Source organism: Borostomias antarcticus (assembly GCF_949987555.1).
Source record: "Borostomias antarcticus genome assembly, chromosome: 1".
Lineage (NCBI taxonomy): Eukaryota > Metazoa > Chordata > Actinopteri > Stomiiformes > Stomiidae > Borostomias > Borostomias antarcticus.
In genome coordinates, this window is record NC_140234.1 from 22,545,467 (window position 1) to 22,558,036 (window position 12,570).

The 12,570-nt window shown below is 56.4% G+C and overlaps 1 protein-coding gene across 2 annotated transcripts in view; it reads right to left on the reverse strand.

The window, feature by feature from the left end:
* zbtb16a (zinc finger and BTB domain containing 16a) overlaps positions 1-12,570 on the reverse strand; it is a gene marked incomplete at both ends in the record, with an annotated part of 115,844 nt that overhangs the window by 40,976 nt on the left and 62,298 nt on the right. Inside the window, one exon of one of the 2 annotated variants that reach the window (XM_084445522.1) lies at positions 2,150-2,236. The exons of the other annotated variant lie outside the window; for it this stretch is intronic. Coding sequence (XP_084301648.1) covers positions 2,150-2,236 — 87 coding nt within the window. The remainder of the gene's footprint in view (positions 1-2,149; positions 2,237-12,570) is intronic. 2 annotated transcript variants of the gene reach the window in all.

Consider the following 12,570-nt stretch of genomic DNA (forward strand, 5'->3'; position numbering starts at 1 on the left):
CCCTCCTCGCGGCGCGGTGCTCCCAGCACACATTTTTACTACACACAATGCGCCGCACAGACAGAAATAGGTGATAACCCAATTTTCCTCGGCGGCGGCGGCAAGCCAAGCATATGGGTGAGCATACTGAGAGAGAGGAGGTGGGGGGGGGGGCGGTGAGCCTGGGCTGTATCCGTCTAGCCACGCATTTGGGTACGTTTTAGTGTATAAGCCCCGACGGAGACTGGGACACAGAGCAGCTCCAATCCGCTGGCAGGGAGACAAGTCCTGCTTGCCTGTGCTCGCTCGCCCGCTCTCTCTCTCTCTCTCTCTCCCCCCCTCTCCCTCTCTCTCTCTGTGCTCCAGACTGGAATGCTATATTTAGCTTAGCAGCGCCTTTCCACTGGTATGCCTGTCTGATCATTAGCCTCGTTTAACCCCCCTTTAACCCGGATTGGTCAAGGGGCCCCTCTGGAGAAGGCCCCTGCTCTCCGTCAAGTAAGGGGGGGGCGGGGTGGTGAGGGTGGTTGGGGGGGGGGGGTTTGCAGTGGGGGGGGGCTGGGGGTGTCAAGTGGGGGCTAGCCCTGAGACGAGCCTGTCAAAAAATGTGGGCCACCCAGAGCGAGCCGCAGCTGGGAGCGGTTGGGTCCCGGGGCCTGAGACGCTCCTCAAGGAAGAGGGAGGGGGGTGGGGGGGGGAGCGCTCTGGTTCCGTCTGCGCGGCGGATATCGTACCCTACTTCTGAGGACAGGCGGCGAACTAAAAAAACTCAGTCACCCTCCAAGGTTGGCGAGCGTTGAGAGAGAGCGAGAGAGAGAGAGAGAGAGAGAGAGAGAGAGAAAGAGAGATTAACGGCGACTTCACCGGAGACGAGGAGGGAAAAAGGTTTCCGAGGGTCAGATCTGAGCGAAGCTCCGCTGGCGTCTGGGAGAGGGAGGCGTGTTCAGCCGGGGGCCAGACTGGGGCCAGACTGGGACCAGACGAGGACCAGACTGACAGTGGGGCTGTAACCCAGTAGCCTTACCGGAGGGTCAGCAACGTCAAAGCGACGCGCACACGCACACACACACACACACATGTTGCTGTGTCCCATCGGCTACACTCTGACATCCAGCAGTCACAACACTCAACCCCTGCGTCTCACACACCCACACACGCCCACACACACACAGTTCGAACACACACACACACACACACACGCACACACACACACAAACCTGTGCCAAGATGGAGGAAACCTGAGTCAACCATCTCCTAAATTAAGACCAGGGGAAGGGGCGGGGGGGTGGGGGGGGCGTCGGGCTGGGGTGGGTTCAAGCTTTCGGAATCGTCTGGAAAAGATTTGCTTTCTGGCAGCGGCGTCGACGTCAACATCATCACCGCTGTTGTCCCGGTGATAAACAAGGCCGGCCTGCCAATAGGGGATGCCATTCCCCCCCCGGCGTTGATCACCGCCACCTGCTTCATTTACCCGAGGCCAGGACCAACGCGGCCCGGGTTACCTGGTCCCGGCCCACGGGCCCGCCTGGGCGTACAGTACAGTACAGTAACCGACGCTCTGCCATCCTTCCTGGCCCCAGCGGGCGTGTGGGTGGGTGGATTCTCGTGACTGTGGGGGGAGGGTGTGTGTGTGGTGTGCGTGTGTGGTGTGTGCATGAGGGGGGTGCGTGCGTGTGTTTTGTGTGTGTGTGTGTGTGCATGAGGGGGGTGCGTGAGTGTGTGTGTGTGTGTAAGGGGGGGGTGTGCGTGAGTGTGTGGTGTGTGTGTGTAAGGGGGGGTGTGCGCGTGTGCCAGAGAAGATTCCCCCTGCAGCGAACCAGTCAACACAAGCTTGTGACCATGACTCAGGGTTCGGTGGGGCGGTCTCTGACCGGAGGCCCCGGGCACCAAGGGCCAGCCCGCCTAAAATAGACGTGGGGGGGGGGGGGGGGGGGCTCTCTGCTTGGGCCGGGGCCAGGAGCCAGATGATACCGCGCCATATTTATGGCGTGATGATATGCGGGGGTTACTGTGGGGGGGGGGGGTGGGGGGTGGGGTGAGGGCTGTAGGGCCGGTGGTCGGGAGGGGGGGGGGGTGGGGGGGGGGGGTGAGGGCTGTAGGGCCGGTGGTCGGGGGGGGGGGGTGGGGGGGGGGGGTGAGGGCTGTAGGGCCGGTGGTCGGTCGGTCCTACCTGTGTGGATCTGTCTGTGGGCCTCCAGGGCCTCCTCTTTCTGGAACTGGGCCCCGCACTGGTCACAGACAATGGCCTTCTCACCAGCTGCAAGGGACGAACGGGGAGGGAGAGAGAGAGAGAGAGAGGGGTGGGGGAGGGGGGGGGGAGAGAGAGAGAGAGAGGGGGGGGAGGGGGAGGGAGAGAGAGAGAGAGGGGGGGGAGAGAGAGAAAGAGGGAGAGAGAGAGAGAGAGAGGGGTGGGGGAGGGAGAGAGAGAGAGAGAGGGGGGGAGAGAGAGAGAGAGAGGGAGAGAGAGAGAGGGAGAGAGAGGGGGGGGAGGGGGAGAGAGAGGCGGAGGGGGAGAGAGAGAGAGGGAGAGAGAGAGGGGGAGGGAGGGAGAGAGAGAGGGGGGGAGGGAGAGAAAGAGAGAGGGGAAGGGAGAAGGGGAGGGAGAGAGGGGTAGGGGGAGAGAGAAAGAGAGAGGGGGAGGGAGAGAAACAGAGAGGGGAGGGAGAGGGAGAGAGAGGGGGGGAGGGGGAGAGAGAGGCGTAGGGGGAGAGAGAGAGGGGGAGGGAGGGAGAGAGAGAGGGGGGGAGGGAGGGAGAGAGAGAGGGGGGGAGGGAGAGAAAGAGAGAGGGGAAGGGAGAGGGAGAGAGAGAGAGAGAGAGAGAGAGCGTTAGCACATGCACCGGAGGAGGACGGTGTTGAACAATGGGCATGGAGACAGGGGGGTTATTGCAGTCGTCTCACTGACAGTGTAACCCGGGTACTTGAATAGTGGAGATGTCTTGTGTGAATAGGGACACACAACCACAGAGAAAAATGCCTCGGCGCTAGAGAAAATATCGGACTGACTGAAAAGAAACACGCCTAACGTATTGAAAAAAAGACGGCCGTAAAACCTCCGTCAGGCAACCCCTGGCGACCTCATCCGGCGCAGACTTGTCCGCCTGACTGAAACGCCTCAGCTATTAACGTCGCAAATTAATAACACGCCAGTAATGTTTCCTCACGTGTGGATGAATCCTATTCACAGAGTAACAAAGTAAAAAAAAAAAAAAAACTGAACAGATTCATACAAAGCGCACGCCTGAGCAGGCGCACACAACTACAGTACACAAACATTAATAAAACATGAATAGATATATAAAACATGAACGTAGCCAGAACTACACAAAACAATAAGTGTCGAGCGTCGACGATATCAGTGCAGAAAATCAATCAATCAAAGCTTTATTTGTATAGCGCATTTCATACCCAGAGGCAACACAATGCGCTTTACAGAGAACAAGGGAGGTGGGTATACGACCCACCTCTACATATTCCAGACAAAATGCGGTGTTTATTCCGTGCGAGGGACCGTATAGTGTGTATAAGGTGACTGTACGGTAGGTTACCGGCGGGGGGAACAGAACAGGCCGGGGGATGAGTGGATCTGACAGAGGGAGACAGAGAGAGCGGGTCAGGTCCGGGCACGGCTTCTTCACAGCTTGGCAACTTTTACTGTACGAGCCATGCCAGACTACGCTGCTCCGCCCAGATACCAAACAGGTGTGTGTGTGTGTGTGTGTGTGAGCAGAGAGAGAGACACGCAGTGCCAAAACCGCGAGGCTGGATCCTTGGCGTCGCCTTCGCTGGAGTTACGACACCTCCAGAGCGAGCAATCAAAACAGGAAGCCTCGGCTCTCGGGTGATGATGAGAGAGGAGGGGGGAGGGGGGGGGGGAGGGGGGTAAGAGCCAAGTACAGAACGAGACACGAGAGGCGCTTTCGCAACACCCACCGGCGTTACAAAACGGGCTGGACCGTGAGGGGGGGGTGAGGGGGGGTGGGGAACGGATCGCGTGTGACGTGACGAGGGTTTTTTTTGGCGAGGCGCGGCAGAGTGCGCCTGCCGGTTCTGGCGGGGGCGCTTACGCAAACGCCGGGATGTGGATCCTGAAAGACGTACTGTACTCAGGCGCACCGACCCGTTGGGGCGCCAGGGCGCACCTGCCTGCCGGCTCAGGTTTCCCCCGCTCTGGTGAACCGGCCTGGCGGTGCCAGGCTACCAGCCCCGTGCTTTTCCTAGGGCTGCTTTTTCCTCCTTCCTCCGATTTCACTTTAGAATAGAAGAGGAACGTTTATTTGCCATAACCAGTACTGATACATTGGAATTCTTGTCATAAATTTGCTTTGCCTTACGGTAACTTATCAGCCCTAATCAATTCCTCGTTCCGATCCTAGCCCATAGCTCAGTGATATTCAGACATCGTTCAGCAGAAGAATGAACCAGGTAATCAGAAGCAGAATTCGTCTTTATTGCCGTGCAGTTTTTCAACATGCTAGGAATTTGTTTTGGGTCGTGGTGCGTAACCATGGAGACGACATTGGACAGGGTGCAGGGATGAGACAGGACGGCGCAAAGACAGGACGGTGCACAGAACACTAGCTAGTGTAAAATAGGATAGAACAATAATACAAAAAGTAGCGTGGCCAGTGTGTTTACAGTGTGTGCGAGTGCGTGTATGCGTATATGGTGTGTGTGTGTGTGTGTATGTGGCGTAATATGTGAGCGCTGTGCGTCCTTTACAGTACATTATGACAGAGGCACACTACATGCCAGAGTGCAGCAGAAGGCAGATCTAGTCCATAAAAGCGCCGCTTAAAGAGCTGCCAGACCCAGATGGAGTTTCACATCTTAAATGTGCATTAATAAGTTCAGCTCGCCTTTTCCTCAAGTCTCTGATGAGGTCATGGGATGCCATCACTGGACATCACGCAGGTATCTGACGGAGCGGCCTCTTAATACAATCAGACACCTCAGCTAATGCTAATAGTTCCTCGTCTATTCATCACCTAATAGATAAAAGTCGATTCTTTCTGCGCCGAGTGAACCCGAGTGTGGACAGGTTACTAATCCTTGTGTTAGTGAGTATACCCAAAGGTTTAGTATACCGTTATGGTATGCTGTAGGCTAGTATACCACAGCCCTTGGGGTTGGTGCGACGCGCTAAGCGGTCCCCGGGGAGGCCAGAGCCACGGGGAGCGGAGGCACCCGGACGCAGACGTGAACCGGCACAGGAAGTGACCGTACGCGGCGGCTAGTTGGTGGCGGTTGTGACCCGCAGGGTCCGAGGGGCCGGTAGCGGGGTGAGGGTAACACTACGGGGGGGGGAGGGGTTCTCTGCCAAACAGCCTCTGAATTAAAGTGATAAATCCCTCCTCCCTCAACCCCGTCTCTTTTTTGACCAATGGCAGGAGGGCTCGTTAGTCACTCCTCTGACACGTTCTCTAAACCGCTCCCGCCCCATCCCCTCCGACGGACCGACCACCATTTGCCAACACCCCCCCCCGCCTCCCATCGCACGACTCCTTAAAATAACCGCCGGCCCCTCCAGGGAGAACGAGAGACAGACGGACGGACGGACGGGGGTGAAGTGGCCCTAAACTAATCGCCCTCTCGCGACCCCCCACGGTCTCCCTGGGCTCCGTCTGCTTTGAGACGCCGCTGGCCTGAGCCCCGGCCTGACATAATCGCTGTTGCACAACTGTACAGTCTCCTCACATACCGCCGGGAGAGAGGGCGGGTGACGGGGGGGGGGGGGGTCTGCGTGCCGCGTGCCGCTGACGACGTTTCCCTTTTCACTTCCTCCTCCGAAATATTGCACAACAACGGTTTGAGGCCAGCAGGACACTGGCCTTTCAGGGAGAGTGAGAGAGAAAGAGGGAGAGAGAGAGAGAGAGAGAGAGAGAGAGAGAGAGAGAGAGAGAGAGAGAGAGAGAGAGAGGGAGAGAGGGAAAACTGTTTGTTTATATCCCAGTGGTGAGCGGGGCTAGAGGAAGCGGCTCTTCTGCCTCACGCACAGGGGCGTGTCCGTCTGTGTGTGTGTGTGTGTGTGTGCTGAATAGAGTTAGGAGGTTCAGGGGTGTGTGTGTGTGTGTGTGTGCTGAATAGAGTTAGGAGGTTCAGGGGTGTGTGTGTGTGTGCACGCGCACACTGATATAGAGTTAGGAGGTTCAGTGTGTGTGTGTGTGTGTGTGTCCATGTGCTGATATAGAGTTAGGAGGTTCAGGTGTGTGCGCGCGTTGAGTAACCCCTCTATTGACTACTTAACACGCTGCTCCTCTCTACTCCTCTCTCCTCCTCCTCCTGCTGCTGACTGAAGTTCTGATCTACCTGCTAACAGCGTAGCACCCCCCTCTCCTCCTCTCTCCTCCTCCTCCTCTCATTGAAAACCTCTCAGCTGTACACACATGCCAACACACACACACACACACACCCACCCACACACACACCCACACGCAGGCACGCACATGACTCCAATGACATCGCATAACGTTGCAATTCAACGGCACTTCTCGGCAGATGCAGAATGTTCCTTTTGTGGGGAGAGAGGGAGAGATAGGCAGAGGTGGAGAGGGAGAGAGGGAGAGAGGGAGAGAGAGAGAGAGAGAGAGAGAGAAAGAGAGAGAGAGAGAGAGAGACAGACGGACAGGGAGGGGGAAGCAGACAAATACAAGCACCAACGAAAACATAGCCAGGCTGTTTGGTGAGCCTACACAAATCACTTATGTAAGGCAGTACACACTGTACCACAAAAACAGCAAAAATCCATAAAACAGACACTCAGAGAGAGAGAGAGAGAGAGAGAGAGAGAGAGAGAGGAGAGAGAGAGAGGAGAGAGAGAGAGAGAGAGAGAGGAGAGAGAGAGAGAGGAGAGAGAGAGAGAGAGAGAGAGAGAGAGAGAGAGAGAGACACGCTCACAAGCGCACACACACCGTCATCAGAACAATGAGTACAGACACGACACCCCCCCACCCCCTCCACGCCACACACACACACACACACACGCCCTCTCCCCCCCTCCCTCCGGCTCGGCAGCGGTAACGGGCTGTTCCGTACAGTTGTATTTACACTACACTCTTATCAGTCACAGAACAGTACGGAGGCTGCCAGCTGGAGCGGACCGGCCGGGACGGCGTGTTCCCTCTCACAGGCAGACGTGTGTGTGTGTGTGTGTGTACTGTCTGCTGAGCGCTCTTTGCCGAAAAAAATACAACAACCCTGGGCCGCTCGCCAGGGCTCCTCTCATAAAAACGCGGCCGCGCACGTACGCGCGCACGCGGGGGTGTGTGACACAATCGCACGCGGGCTCGATGTTGTGTCTGTGAATACGCGCGCGCATACACACACACACACACACACACACACACACGCAAACACTACTGCACAGACAGTCGGGGGCCGCCATTATAATTTCACACAGATACACACACGCAAGCAGCCCGGCGCGCACACACACACACGCGCGCTGTACTGTACATGCCTGGATAGACGCGCGGAAAGGCGGCCGCAGCTCCGGCGCGCACGCGCTTGCTTCACCTCGCGTCGCACGTAGAAGCCAGACGGAGACGCGGGGACAAACCAAACACAGACTCCCTGAATAGCACAGATTGCATTGAGCAAACAGCGGTACAGTAGATAAGAGGCCGATAAACCCGGCCGGGGGTGCAGACGGCAATGACGCTGCTAACGGGAGCAGCGCTGTTAGCCGCTCTGCTGTGGTACTATCATCATCGAGAGAGGGGTGTGTGTGTGTGTGTGTGGGGGGGGGGAAATCAGATGTAGATAAAGACTGAGGTAATATTCTGGCCACATTTTGACAGCTTTATGGTCTGTTGGTTCCAAGTGGGGGTGTCGGGGGGGAACGGAGCGGAGCAGACAAATATTGACTTTTTCCGAGCGTACGCACGCACGCACACTCGCGCACACACACACACACACACACACACACACTCGCATCCACATCAGAGCCGTCTAAATTCAAACCCTTCGAAATGGACATGCTGCGGCACACAATCAGTCACCCTTGTTTTCTCGCCACTCAATCTCTTAATCCATTTTGCCTGAAAACCAATTTGTCCGTCCAGTAGGTCACAGAGCTCGCGTCCCTCTCTACCTCCCCTCTCCCTCTCTACCTCCCCTCCCTCTCTACCTCCCCCTCCCTCTCTCACTCCCCTCCCTCTCTACCTCCCCCCTCCCTCCCCTCCCTCTCTACCTCCCCTCTCCCTCTCTACCTCCCCCCTCCCTCTCCTCCCTCTCTACCTCCCCTCCCTCTCTACCTCCCCCTCCCTTTCTCACTCCCCTCCCTCTCTACTTCCCCCCCCCTCCCCTCCCTCTCTACCTCCCCCCTCCCTCTCTACCTCCCCTCCCTCTCTACCTCCCCCCTCCCTCCCCTCCCTCTCTACCTCTCTCCTCCCTCTCTACCTCCCCTCCCTCTCTACCTCCCCCCTCCCTCCCCTCCCTCTCTACCTCTCTCCTCCCTCTCTACCTCCCATCCCTCTCTACCTCCCCCTCCCTCTCTACCTCCCCTCCCTCTCTACCTCCCCCTCCCTCTCTACCTCCCCTCTCGTCTTCTCTCTCCCTCTCTACCTCCCCCCTCCCTCTCTACCTCCCCTCTCCTCCCTCTCTACCTCCCCCCTCCCTCTCCTCCCTCTCTACCTCCCTCTCCTCCCTCTCTACCTCCCCTCTCGTCTTCTCTCTCCCTCTCCCCTCCCTCTCTACCTCCCCTCTCCTCCCTCTCTACCTCCCCCCTCCCTCTCTACCTCCCCTCTCGTCTTCTCTCTCGCTCTCTTCCCTGTCGCGCTCCTTCCCGCCGCACAATGAAGCCATTTTCAGAGCTCTCGCCCCGGGGAGACGGGGGCATCTCAGTCCACGCGCCACCCACCTCCCCCACGTCTAAACCCCCCCTCCCCCTTCCCCCCCCTTGACGTCAGACAGCTGAGACTTGCTCCACCGCTAACCTGTGCATCGTCTGTCTGTCTGGGCCCTGTCTGTGTCTGTCTGTCTGTCTGACTGGGCCCTGTCTGTGGAGGGTGGTCTGTCTGTCTGTCTGACTGGGCCCTGTCTGTGGAGGGTGGTCTGTCTGTCTGTCTGTCTGTCTGTCTGTGTCTGTCTGTCTGTGTCTGTCTGTCTGTCTGTCTGGGCCCTGTCTGTGTCTGTCTGTCTGTCTGACTGGGCCCTGTCTGTGGAGGATGGTCTGTCTGGCGGAGTACAGTCACAACACACTAGCAGACACAAACACAGACCCACACAGAGAGACACACACTCAGGCTACAAGACACCGACCCAACCCCCCCCCCCCCCCCCCCGTATGGAAATGTATGGTAGTTCAAACAGGCCGACGAACTGATATCCTGATGCTGTCTTCACCTGACATCAATCCCCTAATTAGCTAGCCTGATTCTGAGGTGACCGTCAGTGGTGTTGGGCTAGTGTGCCGGTCATGGGGGGGGGGGACAATGCTCCATACGTCACCTTCCTTCAGACAGTAGGCGGAGCTAGCGATCCTTCAGACGACCATCGCCATGGAGGACGGGTCACTGCGCCAAACATAACGTTGTAGCTCGCGCCGCTCTCAATAAATCACGCTCACCGTTTGAATTAAAGCGTCTCGTCCCTGGATGAACTGTATCTCATCTCCTACTCCATGCCCCTCTGTCTCTCTTCCCTGTCTCTCCACCCTGTCTCCCCTCTGTCTCTCTACCCCGTCTCCCCTGTGTCTCTCCTCCCTGTCTCTCCTTTATGTCTCTCCTCTCTGTCTCTCCTCTCTCTCCTCCCCGTCTCTCCTCACTGCCGTGTCTCTCCTCACTGCCCTGTCTCTTCTCCCTGTCTCTCCTCACTGCCGTCTCTCCTCCCTGTCTCTTCTCCCCGTCTCTCCTCACTGCCCTGTCTCTCCTCCCCGTCTCTCCTCACTGCCCTGTCTCTCCTCCCTGTTTCTCCCATCTCTCCTTGTTGTCTCCCCTCACTAGGGCTTTTCACACCGCACTTAGCCCAGGGCTAACACATTAGAACCTCCTTAGCCCCAGGGTAGGGGAGCTGTTAGCCCCAGGCTAAGGGAGCCGTTAGCCCCAGGCTAAAGGAGCCGTTAGCCCCAGGCTAAAGGAGATGTTAGCCCCAGGCTAAAGGAGCTGTTAGCCCCAGGCTAAAGGAGATGTTAGCCCCAGGGTAGGGGAGCTGTTAGCCCCAGGCTAAAGGAGCTGTTAGCCCCAGGCTAAAGGAGATGTTAGCCCCAGGGTAGGGGAGCTGTTAGCCCCAGGCTAAAGGAGCTGTTAGCCCCAGGCTAAAGGAGCCGTTAGCCCCAGGCTAAAGGAGATGTTAGCCCCAGGCTAAAGGAGCTATTAGCCCCAGGCTAAAGGAGATGTTAGCCCCAGGCTAAAGGAGCTATTAGCCCCAGGCTAAGGGAGCTGTTAGCCCCAGGGTAGGGGAGCTGTTAGCCCCAGGCTAAAGGAGCTGTTAGCCCCAGGTTAGGGGAGCTGTTAGCCCCAGGGTAGGGGAGCTGTTAGCCCCAGGCTAAGGGAGCTGTTAGCCCCAGGGTAGGGGAGCTGTTAGCCCCAGGGTAGGGGAGCTGTTAGCCCCAGGGTAGGGGAGCTGTTAGCCCCAGGCTAAAGGAGCTGTTAGCCCCAGGTTAGGGCGGGGTTATCCTCTGAAAATCCACTAAACACGGGGCTAAAAGGTGCCAGTGTGAAACGGGGCTGAAGTAAACAATGGATTTTGCATTTTGTCTTTGTTGTCCAATCACACAACTTCTCCGACACGTCATTACAGTAGGCGCCAGGCAACCGAAATCGTTGCCATTACACTACTAAAGGCAACATCATAGCTCATTTAAAACGACAATAATATGTCCATAAAAGATTTTAAAAGATCGAATTGGTCGCAGGCGGAAACAGCTATGTTTCTGAGTGGTCATTTAACCCAGGGCTAGTAGAACTGCAGTGTGTATCAGGGTTAAGCTTATCCCTGGGTTAACAATCTGTGTGTGAAAAGGGGTTAACTCTAGGCTAAGCCCTAGGAGAGCCCTATTGTCTCTCCTCACTGTCTCCCCTTGAGAGGAAAGGTCCCGCGTGTTTTCCTCTTTACGGTCATGCTCTCCATTCTTCAAGAAGCGCATGTTGTGTTGAAAGTGTGTGTGTGTGTGTGTGTGTATAGAGTTATTACATGTCCTGAGCTCCCTGTGGGTCCTGGCGCTGCATGGCCCGGCAAAGGAAACAGGATCTGGACTGGGAGGAACCACCCGGAGTGCTGCTGGTGTGAAGTGGTAGGAAATAACTCCACCCCCCCCACCCTGGACGTCAAAGTGGACCGTTCCTCAAGGACTGGGGGTCTGGTATTAATAATGACAGGTTGGCCTGTCCCACTGCGGGGGGAAGGGGTGATGAAATGGTTCTAAAGAGTTCTAAAGAAATCTGTGAACCGTATGACCACAACAGGCTTGAGCCGACTCACTGATTTCACTAAAGTTTGCACATGGTTCTTAGGCAAGGCGCTGCAACGCCGCAAGTGTCGCAATGCACGATGACTAGGTCGAGTTGACTCAACCACAACAAACATTGCGTTGAACTGAAACGGCAGATACAGTACGTCTGCCTGCTGGCAATTTGTACAGTCCGAGATGGCGCTGAGGAATAATAATAATAATGGGACCTGGGAACCTGACCAGAAGTTGAACTCTCAACCGGCCCTCAACCTCGGGCCGACCGCTGCGTATCTCCTGCTGACCAGGCCGCCGGGCACAGCTATTGACGGGGCTTTACAGTGCTGTAAAGACCTTTACGGCTCAGGGAGAAAGAGAAGGGAGCTTGGTTGGAGAAGGCTGTGAGGGGGGGGGGGGTTGTCATTTGCCTGTTCTTTTATGTTGCCCCCGGGGTGAAAAAGGTGACCGTGTGAAGACGGCTCCACAAATGGTTCTTAGATGTCCTTTTTTTTTTACAGTAGCAGTCAAAAGTAACTGTGAAAGTAAAGTCGAGTCCCCTGCACTAAACCCGATGGCAGACATGAGGGCGTGTGCTCGGGGCGCGACTTCTGGCGCGCAAACGCAACCCTGCTACGTTCACTCTCCCTATGGGCACAGACGCGCAAGACAAAATGGCTACAGGGGCTGCTAAGTCGAAACTGAAATGATGGCAGTGTGCGCGCACACACACACACACACACACACACACACACACACCACCCCCTCTCTCTGTCTCCACAGGTCAATAACCTGTAAAGATTTAGCGTTTAGGGCCCATTATTTCCTGCTTTCAAGTCACACGTTGTCAAAGGCGCTACTCTGTTTATTAAGGCCAGAGTTAGAGGGCTGAGGGGGAGGGGGGGGGGGGACTAACACAATGACCTCTGGGATGGACAGTAGCCTTGACAAAAAACGAGACAGAAAAGAAACTGCTCTGGGAGAAGGAAATCTGGGCCAGTCTTAATTCCATGCACAAAATGAGACTGACTCGAATTTCGGTACTTTTCCGTGCAGGCTGAGAATTGTCACTGCAACAAGTTTTTTTTTGTACCGCCACAGAATAACAACATCTGTGTACCTGGAAGAGATGATGACTTGCAGTCGAAAATCGTTCATACAAAACTGGAACAGCCTGAAATCACGTCAAGGCTCGGGAGTGTCCA